Genomic DNA, 16,383 nt, shown 5'->3' on the forward strand with positions numbered 1-16,383 from the left:
AATGACTTAAAGCCTTATTGAGGGGTTGTGCCTCAGCAATGAATTATAGGTAAAAATTTGATCTTTTAAGAATGAGAGAGGGAAAACTGTACAGTGAGAGAGGAGTGAAAGAGAGAAGGGGTTCAGTAGTGAAAAAAAACAGAAGCAGAAAGAAAATGAAAGGAACTACAAAAAAACTAATAAAGTAAACAAAATGCATGAAGTAAAAAAAACTGAAAGCAAATGAAATGAACATTTTGCAAAGAAATTGTATTTAAGCCTCAAGGTATTATTTGTTCATGACATACAGTACCAAGTAACAGAATCTTCACCTACTGCCAGAGCAACTCCAGATGTAAGAGTGTGGTTAAGAACAAACTGTATATTTAGTACACATCAGAACAGGATAGCAGTTCACCGTCCCTCCCTCTTCTCTCTTTAGAGAATGATCCAGGTTTTCCCCAACCCTCTCCCCCAGCAAGAGAGGAGCCACAAATGTACCTTCTCACAGCCCAGTACCTCAGGACAAGTACACGAAAAGGACAGCTTTAGAGTAGTTGGAATATTTCCATGATACTCCAGGGCATATTTGGGAACAGTTCTGAAGGTCAAACAGGGTTTCATTGACCTGTCAGTTACCCATGAAACAAATTGGTTGCAGCGTGTAATAAGGTGTAGCTTCCAGGACCTTTCTGAATAGCAACCAAACTAAGCATCCCACTGAAAGGGGTGGTCTGGAAAGCATTTACTGTCTATTGATCACATAAATAACAATAACAAAGATGGAAACATCCTGATACCCTAAATGCACTCTATCTACAGTCACATCAGGATCAGCTGATAACACAATGGGTTGCATGGTTTGAAATGACTCAGAGGTACAACCATTCAATGGGTACATGATGATGAAGGAGCAGAAATATAGGACCTCCACCACTCCGTACTTTACTATTTGAACATGCACAATGCAAGATTTCTTTTTCACTGATATAGATCGCAATGCAAACAGAAGATGAGCTGAGAGATCATACATTCCAGTTGAAGATTTTAGTGCTTACCTGGGGGTTTGCTGCCATAACTGTGTAGTTTCCGTCATCATCATTAGTGACTGATTCAATGTACAATGAACATGCACCATCACCTTCTCGTGTCATCTTAAAATGTTCATTCTTCTTGGAAATTTGTTTGCCATCTTTAAACCAGTATACCTAGCGTTGTAAAGTATGAGAACTAGTTATTGTAACTGGATGCGTTTGGCTGTATTACAGCAAGTATATATTCAAATAAAATAAATGTAAAGGTAGTAATCTCCGGATTACTCCCGGTGCCACACGCTAGTCAGTATAGAAATAGGAGGATAGAGCAGATGAATGCATGGCTGGAGAGATGGTGCAGGAAGGAGGGCTTTAGATTCCTGGGGCATTGGGACCAGTTCTGGGGGAAGTGCAGGCTGGGCGGGTTGCACCTCAACAGAGTTGGGACCAATGTTCTCGCGGGGAGGTTCGCTACTGCTGTGGGGGAGGGTTTAAATTAATTTGACAGGGGGATGGGCACCAGGATGCACCACTGGAAAGAAGAAACAAGGTGCACAAAGGAGTGTGAGAGACCGATAGCACATAGCATGGTATTAGATGGGAACAGACTAAGAGAGAATACAAGAAGGTCTAAGATCAGTTTACAGTGCATGTTTGTTAACGCACGCAACATAGTAAATAAGGTTGGTGAGCTGCAGACGCAATTAGCCACATGGGAATATGATGTAATGACGATAACAGAGACCTGACTCAAAAAAGTGCAGGATTGGGTACTAAATATTCCTGGATACAATGTGTTCAGGAAAGATAGGGAAGGGAAGAAAGGAGTGATGGGGAAGGGGTGGCAGTGTTGATTAAGGAGAATATTGCAGTGCTGGAGGGAGAGGATGTCATGGAGAGGTCAAGGACAGAATCTATTTGGTTAGAGTTAAGAAAGAATAGAGGTGCCATTACACTACTGGGTGTATTCTATAGGCCACCAACTAGTAGGAAGGAGATAGAGGGACAAATTTGCAGGGAAATTACAGAGAGGTGCAAAAGCCATAGAGTAGTGATAACGGGGGACTTCAATTATCCTAATACAGACCGGTTTAATAATAATATAAAGGGCAAAGAGGGAGAGGAATTTTTGTAGTGTGTTCAGGAGAACTTTCTTGACCAGTACGTTCCTGGCCCAACGAGGAAGGAGGCATTGCTGGATCTGGTTCTGGGGAATGAGCTGGGCCAAGTGGAGCAAGTGTCAGAGGGGTAACATTTAGGGAACAGTGATCATAGAATCAGAAGGTTTAGATTAGCTATGGAAAAGGACAGGGAGCAATCTAGAGTAAAAATACTTTATTACAGGAGGGCCAATTTCAGTGGGTTGAGAACGGATCTGGCCCGGGTAAATTGGAATCATAGACTGGCAGGTAAAACTGTAATCGAACAATGGGCGGCCTTTAAGGAGGAGATGATTCGGGTACAGTCTAGGTACATTCCCACGAGGGCAAAGGTAGGGCAACTAAAGCCAGAGCTCCCTGGATAACGAAAGAGACAGAGAATAAGATGAAGTAGAAAAAAGGGGCATATGACAAATGTCAGGAGAATCAGGCTGAATATAGAAAGTTCAGAGGGGAAGTGAAAAAGGAAATAAAAGGGGCAAAGAGAGAGTATGAGAACAGACTGGCAGCCAACATAAAAGGGAATCCAAAAGTCTCCTATAGGCACATAAATAGTAAATGGGTAGTAAGAGGAGGGGTTGTCCCGATTAGGGATCAAAAAGGAGATCTACTTATTGGGGGGAATGGCTGAGGTACTAAATGAGTACTTTGCATCTGTCTTTACCAAGGAAGAAGATGCTGCCAAAATCACAGTAAAAGCGGAGGTAATTGAGATACTGGATTGAAAAAGAGGTACTAGAAAGGCTGGCTGTACTCAAAGTAGATAAATCACCCGGTCCAGATGGGATGCATCCAAGGTTGCTGAGGGAAGTAAGGATGGAAATTGCGGAGGTACTGGCTATAATCTTCCAATCATCCTTAGATACGGTACCAGAGGTCTGGAGAATTGCAAATGTTACCCCCTTGTTCAAAAAAGGGTGTAAGGATAAACCCAGCAACAACAGGCTAGACAGTTTAACCTCAGTAGTGGAGAAACTTTTAGAAATGATAATCCGGGACAAAATTAACAATCACTTGGATAAGTGTGGATTAATTAAGGAAAGCCAGCACGGATTTGTTAAAGGCAAATCATGTTTAACTAACTTGATTGAGTTTTTTGATGAGGTAACAGAGAGGGTCGATAAGGGCAATGCAGTTGATGTGGTGTAGATGGATTTCCAGGCATTTGATAAAGTTCCAAATAATAGGCTTGTCATCAAAGTTGGACCTCTTGGAGTAAAAAGGGCAGTGGCAGCATGGATACGAAATTGGCTAAGTGACAGGAAACAGAGAGTAGTGGTGAACGATTGTTTTTCAGACTGGAGGAAGGTATACAGTGTTGTTCCCCAGGGGTTGGTACTAGGACCACTGCTTTTTTTGATATACATTAATGACTTGTACAATTAAAAAATTTGCAGATTACACAAAACTTGGAAGTGTAGTGAACAGTGAGGAGGATAGTGACAGATTTCAAGAGGACATAGACAGGCTGGTGGAATGGGCAAGACACGTGGCAGATGAAATTTAACGCAGAAAAGTGCAAGGTGATACATTTTGGTAGGAAGAATGAGGAGAGGCAATATAAACTAAAGGGTACAATTCTAAAAGGGGTACAGGAACAGAGAGATCTGGGGATATATGCGCACAAATCGTTGAAAGTGGCAGGGCAGGTTGAGAAAGCGATTAAAAAAGCATACGGAATCCTGGGCTTTATCAATAGAGGCATAGAGTACAAAAGCAAGAAAATCATGATGAACCTTTATAAAACACTAGTTTGACCACAACTGGACTACTGTGTCCAGTTCTGGGCACCGCACTTTAGGAAGGATGTGAAGGCCTTAGAGAGGGTGCAGAAGAGATTTACTAGAATGATTTCAGGGATGAGGGACTTTAGTTATGTGGATAGACTGGAGAAGCTGGGGTTGTTCTCATTGGAACAGAGACGGTTGCGAGGAGATTTGATCGAGGTATTCAAAATCATGAAGGGTCTAGACAGTGTAGATAGAGAGAAACTGTTTCCATTGGTGGAAGGGTCAAGAACCAGAGGACATAGATTTAAGGTGATTGGCAAAAGAACCAAAAGCAACATGAGGAAAAACTTTTTTATGTAACTAGTGGCTATGATCTGGAATGTGTTGCCTGAAAGGGTGGTGGAGGCAGATTCAATCATGGCTTTCAAAAGGGAATTGGATAAATACTTGAAGGGAAAAAATTTGCAGGGCTATGGGGAAAGGGCGGAGGGATGGGACTAGCTAGATTGTTCTTGCAGAGAGCTGGCACAGACTCGGCGGGCCGAATGGCCTCCTTCCATGCTGTAACCTTTCTATGATTCTATATTTAGACAATAATGACTAACTGTAGCAAGCATTGTGGGAGCTGGGTCTGAAGGGAAACAATAGTGTTGATGGTTTAAATATCACAGAAAGTAAAAGGCTTACTTTTGGCACTGGTATCCCCACAAGTTTGCAGCTGATTGTTACAGGTGATCCTTCAACGACTCGGAAATGTTTGAGTTTCTTGTCGAAGATTGGTGCGATGCACTTCCCTGTAGGAATATCCTCATGTTGTATTTCGTCATCAGATTCGTCCACAGGAGTTCTCTCCAAGCGAAATTCAATTTCATTCATCAGTCTTTGTTCAAAGCCGGACACCCTGTATTCCTAGAAACAGAGATTTCCCACACACATTAATACCCTGAAACACTTATTGTATGGATGCAATTGAGGAATAAGGCAGAATTTTGAGCTGAAGAACTGTAGTAAAATCCAGGCTGTTGGGAAAAAAGCAATAGCATTTGTGGCTAAGGCAGCATAGCAAGAAAGATTGCATGCTAAGTGCTGAGAAGGCCGACACAGTAACAAACTGACCACAACTTTAAAGGTACAAGGTAGGACTATGAGTAACAGAGAGCACAGAACAGCTGTAGAGCAGAAACAGCAACTTTTATATGCTACAATACAACTGCTTTGGCAGACATGGCAACTCTAGACAGGTGTACAATGGTTGACAATGAATCTGCTTATGGCCAGTGTATTCTTAATAATGAAAACAATCTGTCAGTTCTTGATATATTTAAGGTAACTGAACATGTACCTTGCAGCTTTTGCATACATTTGTTATATATAAAAATGGAATCAAATGTTAGTATTAACTGACAAACTGAAATATAAGTTTAGATTTGCCAAGGATCTCAGTTAGCTGCTGTATCTTTTCTTTATTTCACATATAAAAGGATTCAAATGAAGAAGCAGCTAAGACACTAACAATGAACAACAAATAGTCAAACTCCTATTAAGCTGCAGATGTTAAAAGCTTTAAGCCTGCTATGCATATTGTATTATCTCTGTCCAGATGCTTTCAAAGCACAAACTGTTGGCTAGAACTGACTGACTGCATTGTTTCATCGCCAAAACCATAAATCTATAGATTTTAAATCATATGTCTGAATTTCAAAAAAGTTTGTATATGTTAGACAACTTGGTCAAATTGAGTTAAAAAGTAAAGTTTGAATAGGAACATTTTAGAAAATAGTTATTGTAAAGGACTATATCACTGTGCCTTTTCTCTGTGTAGGACAATCTTTTCTGGGTTACACTATTCCAGACACTTGATGAGCCTACTCAATCTTAATAGTGAAATATTTAATGTTAAAATAAGTTTATAAATCAGCTTCCATGATAAATGCAAATTTACTTTTTTCCAAATTTATAGCAGTTTAAAATTAAAAATTTTTGACCTGAAGTAATTTCTTTCCTGCTGCAGTATTTCTTGTTTGAAACAAACATTAAGGATTTCTGTAATAAAAACAGCAGCTCCAAACCTTTACTTTCAAACAGGTAAGGAGATCACGCTGGTGGAACTATTGTTCACTCTCTGCCCATCCCATCTCACAACAAAGCACAAGCAGCACAGTGTCACTGATATCACCACGTGGACTGATGAGGGGGGAAGGAGCAGTGTGAATAAAGGCATATGAAAGCACAGAGCAAGAAAAGAGCATTAGGTTCTCTGTTTCCAGTCCATGCTCAATCCACCTTATCTTGGAGACTATCCCACCCATTTAATCTCCCGAGGGAAAATTCAGTATACAGATAAGTGAGCAAAATTCCAGAATATGCCTCTGTCTCCACATTTCCACTATTTAATCCAGGAGAATCTTGTCTGCGAAAGGCAGCAGCGCAAGAGCCACTGGCCTGGAAATTGCACTGAGTGGCAAATGGATGTTGCCGCCACTCGTAAGTAACTAACTCACCCACAAACTTTTTGCGGGCTTCTGGGCGCCAACTTGCTTTAATGGAGACCTGTAAGAAGTGCAGGAGTCTTTCCCGGGCTTCTCTGAGCTGTGCACGCGGGGAAAGGATCGCTCTCTCCCCTCAACCAATAGCTGGAAGCATCATTGACAAGCCGCGCAGTCAGAACCAGGAAGTGAAAGCCACTTTCACACAAGCCACGCAGACTAAGAATCGGGAAGTGTCAGGTAGATCAATAAATTCTCTATAAAATTAGTTAGAGAAAGTGAAATAAAGAGAGGGTAAGACTAAAAGACAGGCAAAAGGGACAGAAAGAATAAATAAAAAATAATAATTTTAAATTTAAAAATTTTTTTTTAGATATCCCCAGCAACAACTAATATCGGGAGGATTGAGACTCCACAGTTTTAAAAGTTAATTTTCAGTGTCAGAGAAGTTGTCTGGCAGTCATTAATACTTACCATGCCATTAAAGGTAGTTTAGACCTAAAAAAACCAGCGTGCTTTTTTATGGAGAGATTAGTTTGTTTCCAGTCGGTGACATCTCTTTAACGCAAAGCTTTCAAACGAGCAGGGCAAATGGTAGAGCAATTTCCAGATTTCTGCGTTTGACTGCGCATGCACGCTCACCGGAACTTGCTGTTCCATTTGCCCTGAAATAACGGTGAGCCCTGATAGCATCGCCGTTATTTCATGAGCTATTTCCAGGCCACTATATTCCATGGAATATTTGAGCCTCTCAAACTTTGCTTGTTCTTTTCCCCATATCTGTTTCTTTTTCTTCCTTTTCCAACCCTTCTAAAGTGTTTGCGTGACTTTCCAGTTCTGATAACGAGTCCTACTTAAACAACAATCTGTCTTTCTCCATGCAGATCTGCTGTGCATTTCCAGCATTTTCCCCATCTCCGTAACTTCCAATCCTGTTCCCAGCCAGATATTTTGAAGGGGTTATTCATTGTCTGTTTCACATGTAAGCTACTCTGTGAAACCAAACCATCTCATCTCACAATCTAATCTTAAATCTTGCTTGTGCTTGTTAAGTTTAAAGCCATGTCCTCCAGTTCTCCAAGCAACCTCATAAAGGAGAAAAATGATGAACAGAGCATAAGTGGTAGAGCAGGAGAGGTGTGCAAAGTTATGAACAAATAGGTTGGTTATGAAAAGGTGTTTAAAGGTGGAGAAAAAGGAAGTGAGGTGGAGGGGCTTGGGGTCAGTGTTACAGAGAGTGGTGCAATGGAGGAAGGGGTGGGGGGAATGCACAGGAGGTCAGAGTTATAGGGAACAAAGGGCCCAGGATGGGAAATAAGTGTGCAGGAGGTCACAGAGTTATGGTGGGATAGGGCTATGGAGGGATTCGGAAATAAAGATGAGGATTTTGAAATCGATGCATTGGGGAATAGAGAGCCAGTTTAGACCAGCGAAGCTTGAGATGGGGATGATAGGTAACTACAATATTGTATAGTTTAATTTATCAGTCAGTGACAGGATCACGACGCTAGAGAATTCTGTTGTTAGTTTTAGGATCGAACTTTCATGGTGCATTTTGAACCAATGTGAAGAAAAGGTTCTTTTGAAAAGAGAAAGCAGATCAGAAGACAGTCAGATAAATTTAGCAGGTGTAAAGAAATTAAACAGCAAGACAGCATGCAACATTTGACCAATGACCACTGAGGGGGCTCAGGCAAGCAACATTGCAATTGCAGGATTGAAGGCTCCCCAAAGATTTCATCTCCAAAAGACAGCTTCACTCTTCATGACCACGAGCTGGCACATTGATTCCTCATGCAGTTGGCAGCAATGTGCCCGAACACCACATCTAGTAATGTAGAAAAGAATGATGAGATACGGTTCTGAAAATAAAGAAGAAATAGTAAAACGTGGCTTTGGACTTAACCTGTTGTTGACCAAGACTGTTGCGAGTTGATTCGATCAGATATTTAAAATCCTGCAGGGGTAAAAAGAGTTTAATAAATGTCTGAATCTAAATGCTTTAAATTTGATCAAAACAAGAACCGAGCCCTTGGATCATGGGGAACCTTCATTGGGAATCTGTAAATAAGTAAGAACAATAGATAGATGCACAGATGGATGGGGTAGATGGATGGACAACTGGTTAGATTGGATTGGATGGATGAACGTATAGATAGATGGATAAATGCATGTATTGGATGTATCCATCGATAGAAAGGTGGGGAGACTGGATGGATGGGTGGATAGACTGGATGGATTGGGTTGATGAATAGATTGATGGATGGATGAATTGGATAGATGGATGGGTGGGATGGATGGATTGGATGGAAGGCATGGATGGATGGATTGGCTGGGTGGATAGCTTGTATGCATGGATTGGGTGGATGGATTGGAAGAATTTGACAGATGAATTAGACTGGTGGATGGAAGGAAAGAGTAGAAAGGTGGATTGGATGATTGGACGGATGGATGACTCGGATTGGTTGGATGGATTTGAAGGATGACTTAGATGGATGGATTGAATGCGTCGATAGATGAATGGGTGGATTGGATCAATGGGTGAATGGGTGGATTGGATCGATGGGTGAATGGGTGGATTGGATCGATGGATGTTGGGTGGATTGGATCGATGGGTGAATGGGTGGATTGGATCGATGGGTGAATGGGTGGATTGGATCGATGGGTGAATGGGTGGATTGGATCGATGGATGTTGGGTGGATTGGATCGATGGGTGAATGGGTGGATTGGATCGATGGGTGAATGGGTGGATTGGATCGATGGGTGAATGGGTGGATTGGATCGATGGATGAATGGGTGGATTGGATCGATGGGTGAATGGGTGGATTGGATCGATGGATGTTGGGTGGATTGGATCGATGGATGAATGGGTGGATTGGATCGATAGATGAATGGGTGGATTGGATCGATGGGTGAATGGGTGGATTGGATCGATGGGTGAATGGGTGGATTGGATCGATAGATGAATGGGTGGATTGGATCGATGGGTGAATGGGTGGATTGGATCGATGGATGAATGGGTGGATTGGATCGATGGGTGAATGGGTGGATTGGATCGATGGGTGAATGGGTGGATTGGATCGATGGGTGAATGGGTGGATTGGATCGATGGGTGAATGGGTGGATTGGATCGATGGGTGAATGGGTGGATTGGATCGATGGGTGAATGGGTGGATTGGATCGATGGATGTTGGGTGGATTGGATCGATGGATGAATGGGTGGATTGGATCGATGGATGAATGGGTGGATTGGATCGATGGGTGAATGGGTGGATTGGATCGATGGGTGAATGGGTGGATTAGATCGATGGGTGAATGGGTGGATTGGATCGATGGGTGAATGGGTGGATTGGATCGATGGGTGAATGGGTGGATTGGATCGATGGGTGAATGGGTGGATTGGATCGATGGGTGAATGGGTGGATTGGATCGATGGGTGAATGGGTGGATTGGATCGATGGGTGAATGGGTGGATTGGATCGATGGGTGAATGGGTGGATTGGATCGATGGATGAATGGGTGGATAGGATCGATAGATGAATGGGTGGATTGGATCGATGGATGAATGGGTGGATAGGATCGATAGATGAATGGGTGGATTGGATCGATGGATGTTGGGTGGATTGGATCGATGGGTGAATGGGTGGATTGGATCGATGGGTGAATGGGTGGATTGGATCGATAGATGAATGGGTGGATTGGATCGATGGATGTTGGGTGGATTGGATCGATGGGTGAATGGGTGGATTGGATCGATGGGTGAATGGGTGGATTGGATCGATGGGTGAATGGGTGGATAGGATCGATAGATGAATGGGTGGATTGGATCGATGGATGTTGGGTGGATTGGATCGATGGGTGAATGGGTGGATTGGATCGATGGATGAATGGGTGGATTGGATCGATAGATGAATGGGTGGATTGGATCGATGGATGTTGGGTGGATTGGATCGATGGGTGAATGGGTGGATTGGATCGATGGGTGAATGGATGGATTGGATCGATAGATGAATGGGTGGATTGGATCGATGGATGTTGGGTGGATTGGATCGATGGGTGAATGGGTGGATTGGATCGATGGATGAATGGGTGGATTGGATCGATGGGTGAATGGGTGGATTGGATCGATGGGTGAATGGGTGGATTGGATCGATGGATGAATGGGTGGATTGGATCGATAGATGAATGGGTGGATTGGATCGATGGGTGAATGGGTGGATTGGATCGATGGATGTTGGGTGGATTGGATCGATGGGTGAATGGGTGGATTGGATCGCTGGATGTTGGGTGCATTGGATCAATGCGTGAATGGGTGGATTGGATCGATGGGTGAATGGGTGGATTGGATCGATGGGTGAATGGGTGGATTGGATCGATGGGTGAATGGGTGGATTGGATCGATGGGTGAATGGGTGGATTGGATCGATGGGTGAATGGGTGGATTGGATCGATGGGTGAATGGGTGGATTGGATCGATGGGTGAATGGGTGGATTGGATCGATGGGTGAATGGGTGGATTGGATCGATAGATGAATGGGTGGATTGGATCGATGGATGAATGGGTGGATTGGATCGATAGATGTTGGGTGGATTGGATCGATGGGTGAATGGGTGGATTGGATCGATGGGTGAATGGGTGGATTGGATCGATGGGTGAATGGGTGGATTGGATCGATGGATGTTGGGTGGATTGGATCGATAGGTGAATGGGTGGATTGGATCGATAGATGAATGGGTGGATTGGATCGATAGATGAATGGGTGGATTGGATCGATGGGTGAATGGGTGGATTGGATCGATGGATGTTGGGTGGATTGGATCGATGGGTGAATGGGTGGATTGGATCGATAGATGAATGGGTGGATTTGATCGATAGATGAATGGGTGGATTGGATCGATGGGTGAATGGGTGGATTGGATCGATGGATGTTGGGTGGATTGGATCGATGGGTGAATGGGTGGATTGGATCGATGGGTGAATGGGTGGATTGGATCGATGGATGAATGGGTGGATTGGATCGATGGATGAATGGGTGGATTGGATCGATGGGTGAATGGGTGGATTGGATCGATGGATGAATGGGTGGATTGGATCGATGGGTGAATGGGTGGATTGGATCGATGGATGAATGGGTGGATTGGATCGATAGATGAATGGGTGGATTGGATCGATGGGTGAATGGGTGGATTGGATGGATAGATGAATGGGTGGATTGGATCGATGGATGAATGGGTGGATTGGATCGATGGGTGAATGGGTGGATTGGATCGATGGATGAATGGGTGGATTGGATCGATAGATGAATGGGTGGATTGGATCGATGGATGAATGGGTGGATTGGATCGATGGGTGAATGGGTGGATTGGATCGATGGATGAATGGGTGGATTTGGATCGATAGATGAATGGGTGGATTGGATCGATGGGTGAATGGGTGGATTGGATCGATGGTGAATCGGTGGATTGGATCGATGGGTGAATGGGTGGAATGGATTGATGGATGTTGGGTGGATTGGATCGATGGGTGAAATGGGTGGATTGGATCGATGGGTGAATGGGTGGATTGGATCGATGGGTGAATGGGTGGATTGGATCGATGGGTGAATGGGTGGATTGGATCGATGGATGAATGGGTGGATTGGATCGATGGATGAATGGGCGGATTGGATCGATGGATGAATGGGTGGATTGGATCGATGGATGAATGGGTGGATTGGATCGATGGATGAATGGGTGGATTGGATCGATGGATGAATGGGTGGATTGGATCGATGGATGAATGGGTGGATTGGATCGATGGATGAATGGGTGGATTGGATCGATGGATGAATGGGTGGATTGGATCGATGGATGAATGGGCGGATTGGATCGATGGATGTTGGGTGGATTGGATCGATGGGTGAATGGGTGGATTGGATCGATGGATGAATGGGTGGATTGGATCGATGGGTGAATGGGTGGATTGGATCGATGGATGTTGGGTGGATTGGATCGATGGATGAATGGGTGGATTGGATCGATGGGTGAATGGTGGATTGGATCGATGGATGAATGGGTGGATTGGATCGATGGGTGAATGGGTGGATTGGATCGATGGGTGAATGTGTGGATTGGATCGATGGGTGAATGTGTGGATTGGATCGATGGATGTTGGGTGGATTGGATCGATGGGTGAATGTGTGGATTGGATCGATGGATGAATGGGTGGATTGGATCGATGGATGTTGGGTGTGGATTGGATCGATGGTGAATGGGTGGATTGGATCGATGGGTGAATGGGTGGATTGGATCGATGGGTGAATGGGTGGATTGGATCGATGGGTGAATGTGTGGATTGGATCGATGGATGTTGGGTCGATTGGATCGATGGGTGAATTGGATCGATGGATGAATGGGTGGATTGGATCGATGGATGAATGGGTGGATTGGATCGATGGATGAATGGGTGATTGGATCGATGGGTGAATGGGTGGATTGGATCGATAGGATGAATGGGTGGATTGGATCGATGGGTGAATGGTGGATTGGATCGATAGATGAATGGGTGGATTGGATCGATGGATGATGGGTGGATTGGATCGATGGATGAATGGGTGGATTGGATCGATGGGTGAATGGGTTGATTGGATCGATGGGTGAATGGTGGATTGGATCGATGGATGAATGAGTGGATTGGATCGATAGATGAATGGGTGGATTGGATCGATGGATGAATGGGTGGATTGGATCGATAGATGAATGGGTGGATTGGATGGATAGATGAATGGGTGGATTGATCGATGGGTGAATGGTGGATTGGATCGATGGGTGAATGGGTGGATTGGATCGATAGATGAATGGGTGGATTGGATCGATAGGATGAATGGGTGGATTGGATCGATAGATGAATGGGTGGATTGGATGGATAGATGAATGGGTGGATTGGATCGATAGATGAATGGGTGGATTGGATCGATGGATGAATGGGTGGATTGGATCGATGGATGAATGGGTGGATTGGATCGATGGATGAATGGGTGGATTGGATCGATGGGTGAATGGGTGGATTGGATCGATGGATGAATGGGTGGATTGGATCGATAGATGAATGGGTGGATTGGATCGATAGATGAACGGGTGGATTGGATCGATGGGTGAATGGGTGGATTGGATCGATGGGTGAATGGGTGGATTGGATCGATGGGTGAATGGGTGGATTGGATCGATGGATGAATAGGTGGATTGGATCGATGGGTGAATGGGTGGATTGGATCGATGGGTGAATGGGTGGTTGGATCGATGGGTGAATGGGTGGATTGGATCGATGGGTGAATGGGTGGATAGGATCGATGGGTGAATGGGTGGATTGGATCGATGGATGAATGGGTGGATTGGATCGATGGGTGAATGGGTGGATAGGATCGATGGTGAATGGGTGGATTGGGATCGATGGATGAATGGGTGGATTGGATCGATGGGGTGAATGGGTGGATTGGATCGATGGGTGAATGGGTGGATTGGATCGATAGATGAATGGGTGGATTGGATCGATGGATGATTGGGTGGATTGGATCGATGGGTGAATGGGTGGATTGGATCGATGGATGAATGGGTGGATTGGATCGATGGATGATGGGTGGATTGGATCGATGGGTGAATGGGTGGATTGGATCGATGGGTGAATGGGGTGGATTGGATCGATGGATGAATGGGTGGATTGGATCGATGGATGTTGGGTGGATTGGATCGATGGGTGAATGGGTGGATTGGATCGATGGGTGAATGGGTGGATTGGATCGATGGATGAATGGGTGGATTGGATCGATGGATGTTGGGTGGATTGGATCGATGGGTGAATGGGTGGATTGGATCGATGGGTGAATGGGTGGATTGGATCGATGGATGTATGGGTGGATTGGATCGATGGGTGAATGGGTGGATTGGATCGATGGGTGAATGGGTGGATTGGATCGATGGTGATTGGGTGGATTGGATCGATGGGTGAATGGGTGGATTGGATCGATGGATGAATGGGTGGATTGGATCGATGGGTGAATGGGTGGATTGGATCGATGGATGAATGGGTGGATTGGATCGATGGATGAATGGGTGGATTGGATCGATGGGTGAATGGGTGGATTGGATCGATGGATGAATGGGGTGGATTGGATCGATGGATGAATGGGGGTTGGATTGGATCGATGGGATGAATGGGTGGATTGGATCGATGGGATGAATGGGTGGATTGGATCGATGGGTGAATGGGTGGATTGGATCGATGGATGAATGGGTGGATTGGATCGATGGATGAATGGGTGGATTGGATCGATGGGTGAATGGGTGGATTGGATCGATGGGATGAATGGGTGGATTGGATCGATGGATGAATGGGTGGATTGGATCGATGATGATGTGGGTGGATTGGATCGATGGATGAATGGGTGGATTGGATCGATGGGTGAATGTGTGGGATTGGATCGATGGATGAATGGGTGGATTGGATCGATGGGTGAATGGGTGGATTGGATCGATGATGAATGGGTGGATTGGATCGATGGTGAATGGGTGGATTGGATCGATGGGTGAATGTGTGGATTGGATCGATGGATGATGGGTGGATTGGATCGATGGATGAATGGGTGGATTGGATCGATGGGTGAATGTGTGGATTGGATCGATGGATGAATGGGTGGATTGGATCGATGGGTGAATGGGTGGATTGGATCGATGGATGAATGGGTGGATTGGATCGATAGATGAATGGGTGGATTGGATCGATGGGTGAATGGGTGGATTGGATCGATGGATGAATGGGTGGATTGGATCGATAGATGAATGGGTGGATTGGATCGATGGGTGAATGTGTGGATTGGATCGATGGATGAATGGGTGGATTGGATCGATAGATGAATGGGTGGATTGGATCGATGGTGAATGGGTGGATTGGATCGATGGATGAATGGGTGGATTGGATCGATAGGAGTGAATGGGTGGATTGGATCGATGGGTGAATGGGTGGATTGGATCGATGGTGAATGGGGTGGATTGGATCGATAGATGAATGGGTGGATTGGATCGATGGGTGAATGGGTGGATTGGATCGATGGATGAATGGGTGGATTGGATCGATAGATGAATGGGTGGATTGGATCGATGGGTGAATGGGTGGATTGGATCGATGGATGAATGGGTGGATTGGATCGATGGGTGAATGGGTGGATTGGATCGATGGGTGAATGGGTGGATTGGATCGATGGGTGAATGTGTGGATTGGATCGATAGGATGAATGGGTGGATTGGATCGATGGGTGAATGTGTGGATTGGATCGATAGATGAATGGGTGGATTGGATCGATGGGTGAATGGGTGGATTGGATCGATGGATGAATGGGTGGATTGGATCGATAGATGAATGGGTGGATTGGATCGATGGGTGAATGGGTGGATTGGATCGATGGGTGAATGTGTGGATTGGATCGATGGGTGAATGGGTGGATTGGATCGATGGGTGAATGGGGTGGATTGGATCGATGGGTGAATGGGTGGATTGGATCGATGGATGAATGGGTGGATTGGATCGATAGATGAATGGGTGGATTGGATCGATGGATGATGGGTGGATTGGATCGATGGGTGAATGGGTGGATTGGATCGATGGGTGAATGGGTGGATTGGATCGATAGATGAATGGGTGGATTGGATCGATGGATGTTGGGTGGATTGGATCGATGGGTGAATGGGTGGATTGGATCGATGGATGAATGGGTGGATTGGATCGATGAGTGAATGGTGGATTGGATCGATGGGTGAATGGGGTGGATTGGATCGATTGATGAATGTGTGGATTGGATCGATGGACCTGATTGGGGTGGATTGGATCGATGGATTGAATGGGTGGATTGGATCGCTGGATGTTTGGTGTGCATTGGATCAATGCGTGAATGGGTGGATTGGATCGATGGGTGAATGGGGTGATTGGATCGATGGGTGAATGGGTGGATTGGATCGATGGGA

General features: G+C 44.9%; 1 protein-coding gene across 1 annotated transcript; it reads right to left on the reverse strand.

Annotated features, from left to right (window-relative positions):
• Positions 1-1,037: 1,037 nt before the first annotated feature.
• On the reverse strand, positions 1,038-8,346 carry LOC137309927 (myopalladin-like; the record flags this gene model as incomplete). The annotated part of the gene is made up of 3 exons (XM_067977927.1): positions 1,038-1,187; positions 4,591-4,812; positions 8,296-8,346. Coding segments are annotated over 3 exons (423 nt in total), but the record flags the coding sequence as incomplete, so codon positions are not given.
• Between the last annotated feature and the right edge of the window lie 8,037 nt (positions 8,347-16,383).

This window comes from Heptranchias perlo, unplaced genomic scaffold, assembly GCF_035084215.1.
Source record: "Heptranchias perlo isolate sHepPer1 unplaced genomic scaffold, sHepPer1.hap1 HAP1_SCAFFOLD_1918, whole genome shotgun sequence".
In the NCBI taxonomy this organism is placed as follows: domain Eukaryota; kingdom Metazoa; phylum Chordata; class Chondrichthyes; order Hexanchiformes; family Hexanchidae; genus Heptranchias; species Heptranchias perlo.